Raw genomic sequence first — 18,478 nt, forward strand, 5'->3', positions numbered from 1 at the left:
CTTCGCACAAAGAAGCTCGGCGTTCGCTGATCGTTTCCAAGCAGTGGGTTGGCAACCGAGGTGAGACCGATCGAACGCATCAAAGGACCCCTTCGATCACGTTCTCACAGGGAAGGCGTGGGTGGATACCATCTGGTGAATCTGCCTTGGAAGGATGGCTGAAACGCGCGGGAGGGGCGACGCGTGTGCCGTGACCGAATGTGTTCGTTCGTATCCGTATTCCGTGATCGGCAAACCGTTGCAGCTAATCCAGACCGTTTGACGTCGTAGTGGAAGATCAAAGGATCTCGAAAGACCCAGAACGAGGGCCAAAACTTCGGACAGAGAATCGTTTGAGATTGACCGAAGCGGCGTTGCTATGGTATCCACTGGCAGCTGAGTGTGTGCTGCGACGTTCGCGGCTGTGGATTGGGGTCTTTGTCGGATGCGTCTACTGGTCGACCGACGATTTATCCGAGGGGGTTACGTCTGAATTACCTTCCCGCACGTAAGCACGGTCATGATCAAAGGAGGTTCAGTCGAGGTGGATTCGAGTATAGGATTGCCACTTTCACGTGATCGTCTTTGGACCTGTTGCCCCCCTGCTCGAGATTTGCCCCTCGGTCTCAACTTTTTGCATCCGATGGCGGCCGCGCAAATGTTGAGAACGAGAGCGAGAGAACGAGCAACTTCAGATGATATAATTGTCGAGAATTTCGAGCAGGTCGGTAGCTAGTCATCACCCATCGTCGTAGACTCTCCCCCACACCAACAACATAGATAACTTCTCTTCAAAATGGCCAAGATCAAGAAGCGTGGCGAGTCCGGGGCGTGAGTCTGTGTTGCGGACGGCTGATCGTCGAAAGCTGGCTAAAGGAAAGCTCTGCAACATTAACATAGGGCTAAAAACTACATCACTCGAACGCAAGCTCTGAAAAAGCTCCAAATCTCGCTGAGTGATTTCCGACGACTATGTATCCTCAAGGGTGAGTACGGGCGAGCGTAGAGTCGCGATGTGAACCCAGGCTCAATCGTCCTTGTCGCTCGACAGGTATCTACCCTCGAGAGCCTACGAACAAGAAAAAGGCCAACAAGGGATCTTCCGCCCCGGCTTCCTTCTACTACTCGAAGGACATCATGTACCTCTTGCACGAACCCCTCTTGAACACTTTCCGTCAACACAAGACCTTTGCGAAAAAGCTCGCCCGAGCACTCGGACGAGGCGAATGGGCATTGGCAAAAGGGCTCGAGGACAGGAAGCCGGATGCTAGATTGGACCACTTGATCAAGGAGCGATACCCTACGTTCAAGGCTGCCACGATGGAGCTCAACGATCCTCTGAGTTTGTTGAGTCTGTTCGAGAGGTTGCCGAAGGATCCGGTACCGGGCAGGACCCAGGTGCCGGTCGAGGTCACCGCCGAGTGTGCTAGGTTGGTCAACGAGTGGAAGGTGAGCATGCGACGTAACGCCGTCATAACCATGCGATCGAGTTAGTGACGCCTGTTGCCTTCTTGCAGGTCTGGGCTATCCGAACGCACGCTCTGCGAAAGGTCTTCTTGTCGATCAAGGGGATCTACTACGAATGCGAGGTCCCTTCGGGCGAATCCGGGTCAACGGTCCCCGTCCGATGGCTCGAGCCTTACGAGTTCACCCAGCACGTCCCCTCGGACGTCGATTTCCGTATCCTCCTCACCTTCCTCGACCTCTACCGGACCCTGACCTCGTTCGTCCTGTACAAGCTGTACACCGACGAGAACCTGGTCTACCCTCCTCCTATGGACGTCCAGCTGGATCAGAGGGGCGAGGGAGTCGGCAAGTTCAAGTTGGTCGAGCGGGAGGCAGACGAGGACAGGGACGGCGAGCAGCCCAAGACGGCGGATGGAAAGAGGATCACGAAAAAGGACGTCAAGCGTGGGATCAAGTCGGTACAGCGTGCTGGCGATGCCGTCGACGAAGACGAGGACGAGGAGATGGTCGATGCCACCGAAGAGGCCGTCGAGGAAGAGTTTGTGCATCACCCTGGCAAGAACGAGGACGGCGCCGACGCCGCTTCAGGACCCTTGCCCACCTACACCTCCCTCCTCGTCTCGTCTTCCAACTCGGAAAACACCACCCCGGCCTTCCAGATCTTTTCCCCTTATACCTTTTACCTCTCCCGAGAGACCTCGTCCCGAACGTGGGAGTTTATCATCCGAGCGTTCGGAGGCAAGGTCGTTACCCACCTCGAACCTACCACCGACGCTACCCAGTCCAACTCGCTGGCCGGTCCCGAGGGCGACAAGATTACGCACGTGATCATCGACCGACCTATGGGCAAGTCGAAGATGAGGGAGTTGCAAGGGCAGAGAAAGTGGGCGTGGGTCCAGCCTCAGTGGGTGGCGGACTGTGCGAACCGAAGAGAGATCTTGCCTAGCGGTCAGGGAAGCGGATACGAGCCTGGTGGTGCGCTTCCCCCTCACTTGAGCCCTTGGGACGGAGAGGGCGAGGTCTACCGACCGTGGTTGGAGCAGGACAAGCCCGAGGCCAGTCAGGTCGAGGCTGCCGCGGAGGGTGATGACGTCGAGATGGCAGACGACGACGAAGAGGAGGAGGAGGAAGACGAGGACGAGGATGAAGAGACCGTCAAGCCCGAGACCAAGACCACCATCACCCCGGCCCTCCTCGCCGCTTCTCGAGACCCTACGAACGAGACGCTCATCCACCAGGCCGAGCTGGAAGCCGAATCCCTCGGAATCTCGCACGACGCCTTCAAAAAGTCTCTGGACAAGCTCGTCAAGGAGCACAAGGAGACCCCTCAGGGATCGGCAGCTGAAAAGGCCAAAAAGGTCGCCGTGGCCGACGAGGACATGAGGAAGATCATGATGACCGGGAAGAAGCAGAGGTTGTACACCAAGATGACATATTCGAACAACGAGAAGAAGGCTGAGGTGAGTCGCCCGAATCGCGTTCATGCGACGTCTGTCATCGCCGGTTTCGGTATAGCTGACGTTCCCCTGAAACTCGTTCTCTACTCGAATCGCAGCAAGACAAGCTGGAGCAAAAGAGGCAGGCCATCGAGAAGAGGAAGAAGAAGGAGGCCAAGTCCAAGCTCGCTCAGGCCGCTGCCGCCGCTTGATCGCGATGATGTCTTTCGCTTTTCTCTGATCACTACGGGCTCGGGTCGTTTGTCTTTGAACCGTGTCTGTCCATATATTATTATACGAGTGTACGCATATGTTTTCCGCATGTCATTTTTTCTCCTTGTTTCGTGTACCATCAACCAGATATCTTCTTCTCGATGGTTCACTACGAGTCCGAGGTCAGTTGCCCGACCCCCCGGGTGCCTAACCCAACCGATCGATGATGATTTGAATTGTCTTGGCCGAGGTCAACGCCCCGCCTCGCCTCGCCCCCCGGATCGGGGATTTCCCGCAGCATCGCATCGACCAACCTATCCTATCCTATCCATCTCATATCATATCATCGCCTCCCATCCCCCGCAGTTGAGACGTCAAAACACTTCCTCTTCTTCGCAGTCGCAAAACAGAAAAGATCAGAGATCCATTATTCCTTTCAAAGGTAGCACCCCATCGATCCTATATAATACACCATCGCCTCCCGTACACTACTACTATAATCAACTACGGATCCTCTTGACCTCGCACAAGCACAATCTTTCGAAGCAACACAACAACAGAATCAAAAACTTGCACAATGTCAGTCACGGCCCATTGTCAGACATGCGCCAGACTCATGACGCTGATCATTTCGCATCTCCTGCCATTCTCGACCTGCTCGATCGTTTTTGGCTCGCCTCGATCTATTTTCGATACGGTCCATGCCGACTGCGGATGGCGATATCACTGATACCGACACCGGTAGGGACGATACCGATATCCCTTCCCACGTTCGAGCTGAATGGGTGAGCTCGATACAGTCGCCAGGCGAATGTATCTCCGTACATGAGTCGCTGACGCTGTTCACGATCGGGCTCCTTCTTTTCTTACCGGATTCATGTCGATAGGAGAACCAAACTTATCGCCCTGGCCAAGCCGGAGGTCAGTCGGCTTTCGCACAAGGAGCACCCGGCGGACAAGAGGACAAGAAGTACGGACCTGAAGGTACCGAGCGGGTCGAGCCTGTGAGTCATGGTCATGGCCTCGGTCTCGGTCATCTCGTTCGATCGGGAGGTCCGAAAACGTTCTGACATTCCTTGACCTCCATTCTCCCCTTTCCTACCTCCTCTTCTCAGCTCAACAGGGCGCACTACGAACAAGACCAGACCACCACCTCGGACCTCTCTTCCCAATTCGCCAATACCCACCTTTCGGCACCTGACCAAGGGATTACCAGGACGAACTCCGAGGTGGCCAACTATGGGCACGAGAATGTGGACCCGACGAAGCACGACGAGGTCATGGGCGAGGGCAAGGCGTTGCCACCCAAGCCAAAGGGGCATGCTTGTCTCGACGGGGTCATGGAGCCGTGGTTGCAGTTGATGTGAGTGTGGGCGTGTTGGGCGTTCGGTGTGGGGGAATGAATGAGCTGATTGTGTTGTCTTCATCTTGTCTAGGTGTACGCCGCTGTTGAGCTACTACACGGTCGAAAAGGGGATCTGGTATGGAGCCGTCATGGTTGTGAGTCTTACATTTGGCAACACGACGATCTTGCAGAGGAGTATAGAGTGCTGACTAGTGACTCTATCGACGTCCGCAGGTCACCTTCGACAAGGGTTCGATCTACTCTCCCTACCCTTTCCTCGAGCTGTCCTCGAAACCTTCCAAGTTCGCCAACCACTCGGGCCGGTTCTCCCACGCTCCCGATTCCAAACCTTGGAACGTTCAAGGAGAACCTTTCCACACCTACGCCGGACCTCAGGGCGTATCGACCTTTTGGCGTTTCATGCTCGAGATCCCCGTGCAAGAGTGGGAACAGTCTATTCAGTATCGCGTCAACGGCGGTGGACCTATCGAGTTCCTCGTAGCTGCCGCTAGCGAGAACTTTAGGTGGGCGGCGCATAGCTGTAACGGATTCAGCGCTGGGGTGGATACGGACAGCTTCAAGGGAGAAGGATTCGAGAGCGGATTCGACCCGGTGTGGGTTGATCTCCTCGAGAAGCACGATCAGACGGGTCTACATGCTTTAGTTGGGTGAGTCGGTCCGGCCGAGCGAAAGCATCTGCACTAGAAATCGTGCTGACCTTCCTTTCGACAACCTGGCTGTGCGACCGATTAGAGGTGGAGATCAGCTTTATTGCGACTCTCTGACCTTGGAGCCGGAGCTGCACGATTGGGTCAACGAGAGCGACAAGGACAAAAAGATGGTCATGCAAGTCACGGATGAGATCAAGTTTGCCATCGACCGATACTACTTTTCGTGAGTCTCGCTGCGATATTGGCTGGTACTGGGTTCGGATTCCTGAACGGACTCTCTCGTTCGCAGCCATTACTGCAAGATGTTCCGAGGCGGTGCATTCGCCAAGGCCAACTCGACGATCCCGATGATGAACATGTTGGACGACCACGACCTCATTGATGGATTCGGTTCTTACGAGGACGAGACCATGCGAGCGCCCATCTTCAACTATATCGGAGGTCGAGGGTATTTCTGGTACCTCATCTTCCAGGTCTTTTGTAACGACGCGGTCGACGGAATCGACAGGACTCCCGGATCGCACCCGATCAAGAGCATGGTCATCTGTGCTCCCGGAGAATACATCCCTTACCCGAACCACTCGCAGATCAGCTACATGGGACCCAGCGTCGCTATGTGCATGGTCGACTGTCGAGCCGAGAGGCGGTTGGACCAGATCTGTACCGAGGATACCTACGACACGTTGTTCAAGCTGTTGAACAATTTGCCGCCCTCGACGGAGCAGTTGATCATGTTGTTGGGTGAGCAGCTATGCTCCATTCGTCTTCGATGGGTGATCTGACCTTGGCTCACTCAAAATCAGGCGTACCCATTGTCTACCCGAGAATGTCGATCGCGGAGAACATCCTGAGCAGCAAGTTCAACCCGTTGAACCTTGTCGCCAAGGTCACGCCAAACCATTTGGCCGGATACACTAACAAGGTTCGTTCTGGTCATGTCTTCGGAATGTGTCCTCGATCTGACAGCTTCTTCCCCTCATATACAGTTTGACCAAAATGTCGAACTGCTTGACGATTTGGTAAGCTCTGCATCAATTATCGCATGGCGTCCTGGACGCTGATCACGTATACACTATAGAACGATCACTGGTGTGCTAAACCGCACAAGAGGGAGCGAAACGCTCTCGTTTTGCGGCTGCAAGAGTTGGCTCTTGACAAGAAGCTACGAGTCATCTTCTTGTCTGGTGATGTCCATTGTGCTGCTGTCGTAAGTCGCTTAGGACCAGCCCAATCCCGAAGACTTCCTGTACTCACGCTCGAATCGATCGATCAGGGCGAATTGCACACTCTGTATCACAAGGAGAAGAACAAGGTTGAGCCTACGTTAGACCACAGGTTGATGTTCAACGTCGTCTCGTGAGTTGCAACCCGCTTTGATGTATTCGGCTCAGTGATACTGACTTTACTCCCAATCAGTTCTGCCATTGTCAACACGCCTCCTCCTTTCGGTCCGGTAGCGCTGAACAACCAATTCGCTTCGCACAAGCATCGAACCCTTCATCGTGAGTGCCAGATTCGCATTTCGCTCAGATGAATGTGCGAGTCTCATCTTGCTTTACAATTACCCAGACCACTTTACCGACGAGGTCCAGGTACGCTATTTGGTATCTTCTCGATCCCGCTGTTGGTCAAACTAAATCCTTTGTTACTGTTCCAGCTTCCTCTGTTTGAGATTGACACCGACGGATCCTCGAGGACGAGGATGCAATACGTAATGGACAAGCGAAACTATGCGCTGTTCAACTTCGATCATGGTACTCATGACCTCAACATCGACGTCATGGTTGAGATCAAGCAAGGAGAAGGGAAGACCAAGGCGTAAGTGACCATGCTCGTCTCGAAGCTTACTGTATCACCCGCTGATAATCCATTCTGGTCGGATAGTTATCGAGTCGTAGCCCCGCCTCCCAGGTGGTAATCCCCTTAATCGTATCTGGTTCCTTGAGACTCGCTTTGCTTTCTGACTTTCACTGTATACCATCTTCGCTTTGATTTTTGATACCATTCGAAGTAATGTGTTTTTCGATCGCTATTGCTTCCGGCTACTATTGTCAGTGATGGCTGTGATTTGGTTTTCGGAGACTACAAAATCCAGGATGGTAGGAAGTCCGTTATGGCTTGGTAGCAAGAGTAAATTCTAGTCTCGACAGTGGAGGTGATTGAAGCGATTGTGTAGCTCCATTGCCGCAGGCGATTACTCAACGAGGGTTCTCACTTACGTCTTGATGCTGAGCATTTTGGAGGAGAAACTCCCCACATTCCACAACCTTTCATATTCCACCGTGTTGACAGCACAATGTCTCCCCGATTTCAGCCGAGCTATCTCATTCTCCAACAAATTGTCGAAGCCTTCAAGATGTCATCGAAATGTTCCGTGGCATCACAGATGTGGTGGCGATCAATTTGACATCGAGGAAAGCAACCCAAGACAGCGCGGAAAAGACGTGCTCAGGTGCAGAGACCAACGCTATCGAAGATAACAGAGAATTATCCTCTGAAGGAAAGCGCTCGCTGTTCTAGTCTCTCCGTTTGTTTACAGCCCGTTCGTCGTCTAAATCCTCATCTCCGATCTCGAACACCGGCGAACGGGTCTGGAATGCTCGATCACGTCCAGTGTCGTGATAGTCCTCCAATTCATGTGTTTCCCGTCCGAGCGGTTGCCGCTCCTCCTCATCCCTTGGTACGCGAAGGTCTAGGCCGACCTTGGCCCGTCTACGACTTCGGGCTCGAAGATAGAAATATAGACCAGCAGCTCCCAGCAAGAAGAGGAGCAGGGTCATCGCTGATGCGGCATGATACCAAGCTACGTGAATACGGCTGTCAGTTGAACATCGACTGGAACGCCTCCGTCAGGTCAGACTCACCATCTTTCACGATGGGCGTCGTCCCGATTCTGCCGTGTCCAGCAGCCCCATCGATCGAGCTATCGAAGCGGACTCTCTCTTCTGATCCCAATCTGCTTGGTAGAGCTGCTGATCCGAGAACATCGCTTGGGTCCACGTCCATGAAACGCATGATCATGTCGTTCGTGACATGCGGTAGATCAAATCCGACCTGTATTAGACGTAGTCACTTAGCTTCCGAGGTTGTTGCAGCTTGGCAAATCCCGCCTTACCATATGCGACCCTCCAGCGACCTACAACGTCAGACTCATTGAGTAAACTGGTCGCAGTCGCAGATTTACTCGAAGACAAGCCTTACCCTGACATAAGTCAGACCCCTTGCGGTCTGCCAAGTTCCTGCATATGTCTCGTTGACATACCATTCCTGCGCCTCCTCTTCCTATGTGATGAAAGGAACTCTCTCCGTGAGATACGTTCGTTATCCGCAGGCTTGATAAGACTTACGCCGAGACCTCTCGCTCCAGCCCATTCGAGACTCGCTATTGTCCGCTCGATTCCCTTGTAGTTGCAAATCAGGTCCTCGTCACCCGCGAACAACATGACCTTGACACCTTTCGCTATGATGCCAGGAATCAAACCGATCGATGCTGGGGAAGTCCGCAGTTGCAGGTTGGTCGAAACCATCGTATCACATTCCATCCAAGCAGTCTCCTTGGCTTGTGCATGTAGCGCTGTGACGACGTCTTTCCGCTGTAGAACCGTGATCACCTTTCAGAGGCAGTCCGAGGGCAGTTGCAAAGTAACTCGACTTACCCGCAAGTAAGAGTAAAGGTCTGGCAGATCCGGTGGCCAGTTCATCCCACAAGCTGGCCACTCATCCATGAGGCGAACGTCGTAAACGTTCTTACACATCGTTTTGCCATTTAAGCTAAAGCGTGACCTTTGTCAGCGATCGTACGCAATGCAACGGCGAGCTTCACTTACTCCTGCGTGAAAGGTGCGGTGACGCTACCCATCACGTCACCACAATTTGCCAGGTTGATAGGGATCTCGGTCTTGTTCGCATATTTATCGACCTCGTTCTGACACTCGAACATCGCTTTCTCTACCGCTTCGGCTTCCTGTCGTTTCGTGACAAACACTGAATCAGCTTTAGAGTGGCCTGAGCAAAGCGTAGTGCAGGCGTACCGCGGTACCCGCTTTGATCATGCCCTTCTCGTAGGCAAAATCAACGTAACCCTGGTACTGCTCTCTGGGATCGATCCAGCCGTTTCCTATTGCTAACCCTTGTAGTGTAATCGGCGGGTCGAGGCTGGATTTCAGGATAGCATCGGCTATATGCAACACTCTTTATCAGCCAACGAAGTAAACAGGACGGTTCTGCAAGACCACGGGGGCTTACCAAAATATGGTATGTATTGTCCAGCGAAAGACTCTCCGGCGAGGTAAGTCTGTGCGACGTCACGAAAAGACGTCAGATGATGTTTCCTCGGGTTCCACATCCAATTCCAAGCCTGGACCTACATCCTGGGACCGTAATTCGGGAAAGATAGAATAAAAGTTGCCCAGGAATTCTACGAGATGGGCCGATGCCTGATCCAACTCGTGTAGGTATCCATTCGTCGGAATGACAGAATATCCTGTACCGGGTGGCTGGTCGACTGTGATCGATTTGTATAATCAGATTAAAATCATAGTCAAGGCACATGCGAAATCCAGTGGAACTCACTGAAGATTACGGTTCCAAACTCTTCCCAACCGCCATCAACCAGCTCGAGCTCGACCTCCCCGCTCGCCGTCTTGCTAGCCGGTACCGTCCGAAATGGACCCACCTCCATGAGCGATCCGTCGAAGGATGAACAGCCTGGTCCGCCCTGCGTTATACAGTGAAGTAAAGGAGGAATGCAAGAATGTCAGAAACAGCCGATCATGACGAAGCTTCCGGTAGTTTGCTGGCTAATTACGTTGAACCAGAACACGACTCTTCCCTTTCCGGCGCTTCGTCGGTTCTTGCCCATCAAGAAGCTAGAATTAACCATGACCAAGTAAACACCTCGAGCTCCCTTGCAACGATTGTAAGACAAAGGCTATCCCTTGCTCACTAGATCTCGGCATCCACTCCCGTCGCTCCTTCTGCTCCTGCAACCCCTTCTCCTGGGTATGATGGTATGTTCCCTGCATATATGTTCAGAGGATGTCTGAAGATTTACGAGGTAAGCTCCTAGACCGCTCCAGGCCATGATCCAACGAAACGTACGTGGGATGGGACGCCAAGTTTGGAAGACCTGGTAATGAGGGTACATAATAGTCTGCCGCAGCTTTCGCTACGATTCGCACCACACAATTTCAGCTCGTGGGCTGGAGATGAAATGACAGAGCTGAAGCTCACAGAAGGTAGCAACCTTCCTGCCGGGTGGACTGGTCATAATTGCCTTTGATCTAGACTCAACGGAGTTGTCCGCAGTCGAGTGGTGTCGAAGACGAGATGGTTGAGTCCAACCGAAGTGACAGGGAGGGCAAGAGAGCCACCTGGTTAACGATTTATCCTTGTGGAGTAAGTGATGCTGAGCAATACCGAATGACTTTACAGCCCTGAATTAGGTCGTAACACAATCGTTTGACAGTACAATCCACGTCTTCGGCAATTGCACCGCTCCAAGGGCCAGGGTCACTTATCAGGTCCGGACAAGAACGAAATGCCGTAACCAAGATTCCGCCCAGGATACGGGTTGTCAATAAGAGTTCGTACAGTCTGCAGCAGCTTGGGGACAAGCTAAGAAGGTTGGTTTGAGAAAGGCATCAAGAGAAGGTTTGGGCACGATTTCCCTGCGATCTCTGCAAGGTCAGATATCTCGGTCAGATGGTGAACAATTGTCGGACCGGTTGAAGATCGAGGCTTTTCAGCAATTCAATTTGATTGAAGGCCACATTGTATCGGTATGCATCTCGAATGTCGAGCAGGTACAAAGTAAAGTTGACAAGCGAAGAGAAAGGAAAAAGATGTCACAGACACAGCAAGCACGACAATTACTCCACCTGAAAATGATAATCCGAAGTAGCCGTTTCCTATATAGGTCTGCCTCAACCTACCGTCCCCGCAGGGTCGGAAAGGCCTCTTTCTTGTGTCCCGAATGAGCACGGTATCGCAACTATTAGAAGTTGGAGTCGGACCGCATGGCAGATTCGAGCACGTACTTTTTTGATCGAAAGAAAAGAGAGGGTAGACGGGCGGGAAGTGAGTCGGTCGAGGTTTCCAACTTCCAAGAGTTATATACTCGAAGCTGAGTGAACCCGTACCCAGGGGCGACGCGCAGGGAAGGATTTCGCTCACAAGTGCGGGTCCAAAACCGAGTTCGACCGAGTTGCACTCTGAAGTGACGTGTCATTGCGATATTGCGAAGAGCAGCACCCTGGACTGCATGACTGAAAACAATTCGTTGTATAATTGCGAGCATTGGAGGAATCATACATCATACCTCGAGCCTTGACAAGATGTAAAGCTGGAGAAGACTCGTAATATCACGCTCGCTGGACCTTTTCTGCCTCTCCTTCTCGTCAGCCACTACCGTACTCTTGATGACACGAAGCTCAGAGTTCGCTCTTTCCGGCAGCGTTCCTCTTGACGGCCTCTTCCCTGACCTCCTTGCCGGTAGCGACGCCAGCCTTGTCCAGAGCGATCGCCTCTTTGACGGTAGCGGGCTCGACGGGTGCGGCAGGTCCCTTCTTATCGGCCTTGATGGTGGTAGACTGTTTGACCTGGATAGTAGGCTTGCTCGATCCGATAAGTCCGAAGAGCGAGAGCAGAGTTCCGAGAAGGGTCAAAGCACCGATAGCCAAGGTAGCGGCAACTTCGGGCATAGCAGTGATTGCGTGCTTAGGATCTTGCTCGAACAGGCCTAGAGAGACGGACCGGTCAGTCTGATGAAGGGCTATCCATCTAGAGAACACTTCAGCACTCACTCCTGAACTGCATAAGCTTCAACTTCAGGACATCCTGGAGTCCAAGCTTGCCCTCAGCCTCCTCTTCGTCATCGAGCTCATCGGCGTCCTTTTCGAAAGCACGCTTGACGTGGAAGGTCTCCTTGGCCAAAGCCTTGGCATCAGCGGCCTCGTGACCGACAAAGATGTTGTCGACTGGCAGAGTCAAGGTGTGCATGGGTTAGGAACTCGGCGAATCCGCTCAGCCACGGCATTGTACATACACAAGATGTCCTCGGTCATGGTCCAAAGCTCGAAACCAACACCGGCGAGAGGGGTGAAATCAGCCGGGTGCTCGTCCAAGTAGTATCCAGGGTTGGGGATCTTTCGAGGAGCCCAGACACCCTTGTACTCGGGGTTGGGGATAAGAGGAGCCGACCACTTGCCCTATCGAGACGAAACATTCCAGATGAGCAAGCCGAATTGCCGCTGCAAAACCGCCCGTGCACTGACCTTGTAGGCTGGGTTGCTAATAACGGGTGGCTCCCACTCTCCACATCCGGAAACGGCCTCGCAAGCGGGGTTGGGAACCATGTCCGGAACCCAGTCGCCGTCCTCCTCGTCGTCCCACTCCTCGGGCTTCTCGGCCTCGGGATCGGGGATGACCTTGGGCTCGTTGACGAGCCAGTCCTCAGGCATGGTAGCGGATTCGTCGACGATCGTAGCAGGGGCAGTCTCATCCCAGTCGTCAGGCTAGATGACGTATGCACAAACTCGGTCAGCATAGAATGAGAGGCAACCGGTAGATGTGGCACACACCTTGGTGGCCGAGGTGTCGACAATCTGGGACTCGTCGACCCAGTCGGCGGGCTTGAAGTCGTTAGGGTCGTTGATGTCGACGGAAGGGTTGACAGGAGGGTCAAAGTCCTCCAACAAGCTACCCTTTTTGGCGCTCTCGTCGTTGATCAAGACCTCGTAGGTGTTGTCAGGGCTGCATTCGCGAAGCATGACGTCAGCTTGGCGTGCCATTGACGTTCTGTGCAATAAAGGCCCAACTCACTTGACGATCAAGGTGTAGAGAGCGGTGTTCTTGCCGATTTTGGGGGTAGGAGGGTTCTTGAGGTGCTTCTCCTCCCATTCACCGGTGATAGGGTTCTTGTGTCGGAAGATGAAGTGGACTGCAGGCGCAATGAGATGCAATCAGTTCTCTGACCTCATACCCGAAAGCAGTTCCACAGCCTCCACCCACCTTTGTTGGTGGAACCGCACTTGTCCTGCATATCCACGCAAATCAAGCTTAGCCTATCCGATCAAACGGATGCCTTCTTTGCGTCGACTTACGGGACCGAACATGATGGTGAAAGGGGTTCCGTCCTTGAAGTCGTCACCGGCCCTGATACCCTCGCCCGGATTCTCGGTCAAGAGCTTCAAGTAGGCTCCACCGCACTCGAGTCCCTTTTGCATCTTGACCTCGTACTGCACGACGAGAGGTTTTCGCTCGGGAAGGGTGTCAATGGGCTCGTGGAACACGGCCGAGATGGCGTGGTGAGCAGCCTTTGACTCTGTACAGCCACAAAACGTCAGATGAGCTCCATCCCGTCATGATAGTGCGTTGAGACTTACTCATGACGAGACCCTCATCTCCGTCGATACCCTTGGCAATCTCGGGCTCCTCTACACTCCACTTGCCGACATAGCTCATGATCTCGTCACCAACCGGGGTCTGCTTGGTAGCCTGCGAGACGGTCCATCGCGAGGTCCAGTCGGGGGTGAATTGCTCCAAGAATGGGGCCCGGATCTCGGTAGGCTGTCAAGCGTTCAGGCAAAAGACGTCCGACATGAGTGAAAGTATGTGTTTCCGAGTGGTAAAGTGATGCATACCTTGAAGGTAGGGTGATCGACGGCATTGACGCCCACAGCGCCCATGGCGGCGATAGCACTTCCGGCAGCAACGATGTTTCCACGCATTGTCCTGTTTTTCGGGTCAGGTCGCTGGTTTATTGATAGGATACGGTCTATGCCTTGTCAAAGAACAGGAGAGGTATGCATAAAAGGTCTCGACGGGATGACAACCCCCCTTTGTCGGGATATATCGACGTGGCAGGTGATCCCGAACGAGAGGGCGAAGGTGGAGGGCTAGGGGAGAAGCAGCAACGCTTACGGCATTCCATGCTCTATGGCGTCGCGGAACGTTCGCGCAAAGAGGCATGATTCATCTCGACAAAGTAAACAAATCGACAGATCGACAGAACATGGTTGATTAGCACCATGTCGGGACACTAGGCCTTCTTGAAGAACCCAGCCAGGGTCTGTTGCCCCTTCTTCTTCGGCTTGGCCGCTGCCGCCGGCTTGCTGGCAGCCGCCGATGAGGACCCGGTGGTCTTGGGTTTTGCCGGAGGTTCCGATTTGAGCGATGTAGTTGAGGTCGACTTGGTCAGCTTGGGAGCCGCCTTTTTCGCTTTTTTGGGTGGCTGCGGTGTGCCTCCATCCGACGAGTACGATTCCTCTCCAGAAACATCTTCGGTAACTGTTGCGTATCGTGATACCGATCAGCTCTGACATGTCTTTCCTAGTATGTTGATAGAGATGTGAACGTACCGATATACCCTTTGTCATTCATCTTGGTCTCCGAACGAACAACCCTTCTTTTCTTCCTGATCCTGCCCGACGACCCCCCTTTGCTCCCAGATGGCGTAGGCGTAGTTTCGCGATCAGTCTGGCTGACAGCTGTAGAACTCCGTTTCTGAGGTATAGTCGGTCTTGAGCCCTGCATTCCCTTCCCGGATACTTTGGCCGACGTATCTTCTGCCAATGATACGTTTTTGTTAGCTCAAGGCGGATTTACATCACTCCACTCGTCTTGGAGCTTACCTCCAGCCACGTGATCCTCTTCTGCTACCATCGCATCACTGCTCGGGATGCCCGCGGCCTCGTCATCCCAAAACGAATCCATGATCATCTGCTCTGCCTGCTCGTCATTTACCTTCTGTAAAGGTTCGGCTGATTTGTTGACAGGCTGTGCAAACAACCGCCTGTCGACCTTAACAGGAAAATCCCAATGATGTCGTTGACGAAACTCACCATGGTCGTGGTCTTCCCTTTGCCTTTAACCATCTCGGGCTTCTCGGTTTCGGTCTCGGATGGACTTTCCGAACGAACCTTCTTCTTCCTAACGGTCTTGGCAGGCTATCGAAGAGGAATCTCAACTCGATCCGTTTTTTTTCCTCGAGCTCAGAAGCCTTGCCTTACCTTTTCTTTGACAGGTTCTTCAGGTTTCTCACTATCCTCACGGGACTTGGTCTTGCTGCCAAAGATCGCCTTTGGAGCGCTCGCCTTGGTAGCAACGGAAGCTGAGGTGGTCGGTTTCGTTTTCGATGCGACGGATTTTGCAGCAGACTTGGAGCTTTCACCGGGCTATCTCACCGAATCGTTAACAGCCCGTTCTTAGCTCTATATACGCACGATCTCACCTTTTCGATCGTAGTCATTTCAAACCTGCCCGTCACGCTGCCAATGACTTCGGGATCGTTGTAGTTCTCTCGTTGACGCAATCTCAATGTGGGGGGCAAGTACTGGGCTGGATCCTGCTCGGCAAGATTGCCAGAGTCAGCCCCGCAGTTAGCTTCAACCTGTATAGAGAGTTCAAGAACAGACTTACACTGATCTGAGAAGGAGACAAGGAGTAGATCTGGACCTTAATAGTGCTCGGCACGAACAGTTCGAGCTTACCTGTTTCGGGCAATCCCGACGTAAATTAAGAGAATCCATTCCGACTAGCTGATTCTTTTAGGTCGTACTCACTCTCGAGCGTTTCTTTCCCGCCTACCAGCAGCATCCCCTTTCGCTCGACATCCTCACAATGGACCGGGTACGGGTCATCCTTCCTCGACTTCAACTTGGTGATTTCCGGCTTGATCTCATCGGGGTCGATCGTCGGCCCGTCACGTTCACCCTTGACGGCTTTAGGCGTGGTCTCATCGACGTCCATCGGCGTGCTAGTGGGGGTTGGGGTGCTAGGGGTTTCAATCTTTTCATCGGAAGTCGGCACAGGAGTAGAACTTCGGCTCCTTGTAGGAAGGTAAGTTCCGGTCAAGATATATGTAGGGAAGGTCGTCGGGTTGGCCTTGAGGTATCGGACGAGCATACTGTTTTCGGAAGCCCCTCGGTCAGCTCTCCTTCACGAACTTGTTCATGTGCTGCCCAGCACTGACTTCTTGGCGGTATTGATGTTCACTCCGACTTCTCTAGACACTTCCCTGTAGGTCACCTGTCGAATTCTGGTTAACCCATTTTCTGGTTGACTTCCTCAAATGGGCGATAGGCTCACGATCTTGTGCTCGAGATCGATCCATTTCGCCAATCTATCCTGCGCCTTCTTCTCTTGCTCTGCGGTTGCTCCTGACATCTTGAGCAGCGACGAAATCGCTCAGTGACTTGTGAGCTGGGATCCAGATGGGTACTCGCTAGATCCGAGATTTCGACACCACTGACTGTTTGTAGTACGGTAGTAGCACAACATGTCCAGGGGGGGTCAAGAGCTCTACAGCTACTGCACGGTACGAGTCTAGGCGATGACCCGAATCACGAGACGTGACGCGACGTAATCAAAAGCGCGTTCTGTACAGCATCGAGCGGGCCCTCGGGTCAAATTTCGGACTCTAAAAATCAACGAGCTGTCGTTGTGTTCGCAGTCGCACAGTACCGAATACAAAACAGACAGATCGCATATCAAAAGAAGGGTATTGGTGCAAGGAGCGAGACTAGATCCGCCGCTGCCGATGGCAGCGTGAAAGTACGTCGTTTCCAAGGACGATCTTTGGATGCATGGGTGCGGAAGCAAAATGAGAGCCTTTCAGCGATCAGCGATGACGAAGCGGATCGACCAAGTCGAGCTTCTCGACAAAGTATATCAATCGTCCTCTCGGGACTCTCATCAACATTCGACCTACGTAGCCTGACAAGCAAGCCTGAATCAACAGATACACTGTAATGTCATCGTCACTCAACATCTACCGAGCATCGCAAGAAGGTGAGCCTATCGGTCTTGAGTCTGCGTCTCTCGGTCGACTGAAAAGATTGGGACTACAGGTCAAATCGGACTCGTCCGATCGCTTCTGAGCCAGGACCCCAAGCTCGTCAACGCTCGGGATGCTGTAAGATTCAGGATTCTCTTTCTGCGAGTATATGCGGTCTGACCCATCACTTGAACAGGACAAGCGGACGCCATTGCACTGGGCAGCAGCAGGAGAGAATCTCTCGATAGTGCAGCTACTCTTGACTTACGAGCCGGAGGTGGATGCCAAAGATGAAAGTGGATGGACACCATTGATGATCGCAGGTGAATCTCCCGAGTTGTGTCCCAGCTTTTCCCGCCCGAAGGTTCACGAAGCTAATCTCGACTCGCTCTTTGATGCAGTATCGGCCGGACAACCTGATGTGGTACATACGCTGGTCGAAGCTGGAGCCAAGGTAGACGAGGAGAATGCGAAGGGTCAGACACCGTAAGCACACCTATTCCGCCACGTACACTCCTGGTTGTCTCCGACACTGATCATCATCGTACGGACAGGTTATTCTATGCGGCTAGCAAAAACCACCTTTCGGTATGCGGCTTTGTGACAGCGTTATCTCAGTAAAAGCCTGCTGACCGTCTGGCTTCCTTCCTGTCGATTACAGATCGGTCGGTATCTGATCAATAAGGGAGCCGATGTTAGTTCAACGGTGACAGAGCATCCTAAACCTCGTCCAGTGCTGTTAATTTACCACCTGCATTGCAGATCAACCACAAGGATAGGGCTTCACAAGTACCGTTACACCGGGCTGCTACCACTGGCTCTGTCTCGCTACTACAGCTTCTGCTGAATCCGCCCGAAGGGCGACCCAAGACTCGATTGAACGGTATGGACCGAGCAGGTATGTGCTGCTAGTCTACGCATCGTCGTCTTCTTGATCACGGTTCTAGAGTCGTGGCCATTCGGACGGACCGCTCATCGCTCCGCTTGCCTGTTGCAGGAAATACTGCTCTACATCTCGCCATGGAGTCTGGTCACGGGGAAGCTGCCATCACGTTGATCGAAGCCGGAGCAGATAGGGAAAGGGTAAGGACCCCTCTTTCGAGACTTCTACGCCTGGACATGCGGGCTTATTCGACTGAATCTGTTCCCGTCATAGACGAACTCTGATGGTCAGACACCCGAAGAGATCGAAGGGGTTGGAGAGCGCGAGCAGAAAAAGGTTCGCGACTATGTAGTCAGTAGAGTAGGGCCCAGGATTGAGTAGTGCACAAGCTTGTGATTGCTACCCCCGATGGTATCATGTGGGATCCTTTACGAGTACAGGAGCGACCCAGCCAAAGAGCTTGTGATACAGCGCTGTTGTTTCGGGTCAAGCCAAACTCTAACAAGGACTCGAATGTGTCGGTTAAATACGGGACCTTCTTACGAATAGTACCGGGATCCGCGAAGACGCCACAGGCCGTAGGACTTGCGTGCAGCCTTTGATGTAACTCCCAGAGAAACTCTATCAAGGCGATATCCGAAGGTAGACGATCCGAAGGTTTGGGCGCTAAAATTCCTCGCGAGCATTTTTTATCAGATAAACGAGGAA

The 18,478-nt window shown here is 53.0% G+C and overlaps 6 protein-coding genes across 6 annotated transcripts; 3 read left to right on the forward strand and 3 right to left on the reverse strand.

Moving 5' to 3' along the window:
• Positions 1–687: 687 nt before the first annotated feature.
• Positions 688–3,318, forward strand: HD553DRAFT_281168 (ribosomal large subunit biogenesis-related protein). Its single transcript, XM_046178123.1, has 5 exons — positions 688–810; positions 880–965; positions 1,031–1,428; positions 1,497–2,906; positions 3,002–3,318. Exons 1-5 carry the CDS (start codon positions 776–778, stop codon positions 3,092–3,094), a joined length of 2,022 nt encoding a protein of 673 aa, XP_046038765.1. The 5' UTR covers positions 688–775; the 3' UTR covers positions 3,095–3,318.
• Positions 3,319–4,375: 1,057 nt separating this feature from the next.
• On the forward strand, positions 4,376–7,029 carry HD553DRAFT_268970 (uncharacterized protein; the record flags this gene model as incomplete). Its single annotated transcript, XM_046177599.1, has 13 exons — positions 4,376–4,458; positions 4,532–4,595; positions 4,675–5,108; positions 5,194–5,334; positions 5,401–5,852; positions 5,915–6,033; positions 6,098–6,130; positions 6,190–6,318; positions 6,385–6,467; positions 6,528–6,613; positions 6,681–6,703; positions 6,769–6,929; positions 6,996–7,029. 13 exons carry the CDS (start codon positions 4,376–4,378, stop codon positions 7,027–7,029), a joined length of 1,842 nt encoding a protein of 613 aa, XP_046038766.1.
• A 580-nt stretch (positions 7,030–7,609) lies between these two features.
• On the reverse strand, positions 7,610–10,577 carry HD553DRAFT_173781 (putative KEX1 protein precursor). The gene is made up of 15 exons (XM_046176911.1): positions 10,344–10,577; positions 10,212–10,278; positions 10,057–10,152; positions 9,919–9,979; positions 9,684–9,828; positions 9,479–9,615; positions 9,357–9,405; positions 9,143–9,288; positions 8,939–9,075; positions 8,768–8,882; positions 8,459–8,704; positions 8,313–8,393; positions 8,227–8,247; positions 7,976–8,165; positions 7,610–7,914 (listed from the first exon to the last, which is right to left on the reverse strand). The coding sequence occupies exons 1-15, from the start codon at positions 10,378–10,380 to the stop codon at positions 7,628–7,630; spliced, it is 1,815 nt and encodes a 604-aa protein (XP_046038767.1). The 5' UTR covers positions 10,381–10,577; the 3' UTR covers positions 7,610–7,627.
• Positions 10,578–11,301: 724 nt separating this feature from the next.
• On the reverse strand, positions 11,302–13,917 carry HD553DRAFT_330775 (Calreticulin family-domain-containing protein). The gene is made up of 10 exons (XM_046181988.1): positions 13,754–13,917; positions 13,496–13,679; positions 13,214–13,434; positions 13,122–13,146; positions 12,933–13,050; positions 12,692–12,863; positions 12,386–12,625; positions 12,157–12,319; positions 11,915–12,088; positions 11,302–11,850 (listed from the first exon to the last, which is right to left on the reverse strand). Exons 1-10 carry the CDS (start codon positions 13,838–13,840, stop codon positions 11,543–11,545), a joined length of 1,692 nt encoding a protein of 563 aa, XP_046038768.1. The 5' UTR covers positions 13,841–13,917; the 3' UTR covers positions 11,302–11,542.
• On the reverse strand, positions 13,918–16,584 carry HD553DRAFT_306216 (DNA polymerase subunit Cdc27-domain-containing protein). Its single transcript, XM_046179248.1, has 10 exons — positions 16,200–16,584; positions 16,084–16,139; positions 15,674–16,017; positions 15,531–15,601; positions 15,343–15,456; positions 15,122–15,286; positions 14,954–15,058; positions 14,744–14,888; positions 14,471–14,677; positions 13,918–14,399 (listed from the first exon to the last, which is right to left on the reverse strand). Exons 1-10 carry the CDS (start codon positions 16,275–16,277, stop codon positions 14,152–14,154), a joined length of 1,533 nt encoding a protein of 510 aa, XP_046038769.1. The 5' UTR covers positions 16,278–16,584; the 3' UTR covers positions 13,918–14,151.
• HD553DRAFT_174102 (putative proteolysis and peptidolysis-related protein) lies at positions 16,584–18,453 on the forward strand. The gene is made up of 8 exons (XM_046176912.1): positions 16,584–16,776; positions 16,852–16,858; positions 17,112–17,373; positions 17,442–17,475; positions 17,549–17,581; positions 17,650–17,785; positions 17,885–17,970; positions 18,044–18,453. The coding sequence occupies exons 1-8, from the start codon at positions 16,693–16,695 to the stop codon at positions 18,149–18,151; spliced, it is 750 nt and encodes a 249-aa protein (XP_046038770.1). The 5' UTR covers positions 16,584–16,692; the 3' UTR covers positions 18,152–18,453.
• Positions 18,454–18,478: the final 25 nt, after the last annotated feature.

The sequence above is a fragment of the Filobasidium floriforme genome (genome assembly GCF_021052385.1).
Source record: "Filobasidium floriforme strain CBS 6241 chromosome Unknown HD553scaffold_4, whole genome shotgun sequence".
NCBI classification, from domain to species: domain Eukaryota; kingdom Fungi; phylum Basidiomycota; class Tremellomycetes; order Filobasidiales; family Filobasidiaceae; genus Filobasidium; species Filobasidium floriforme.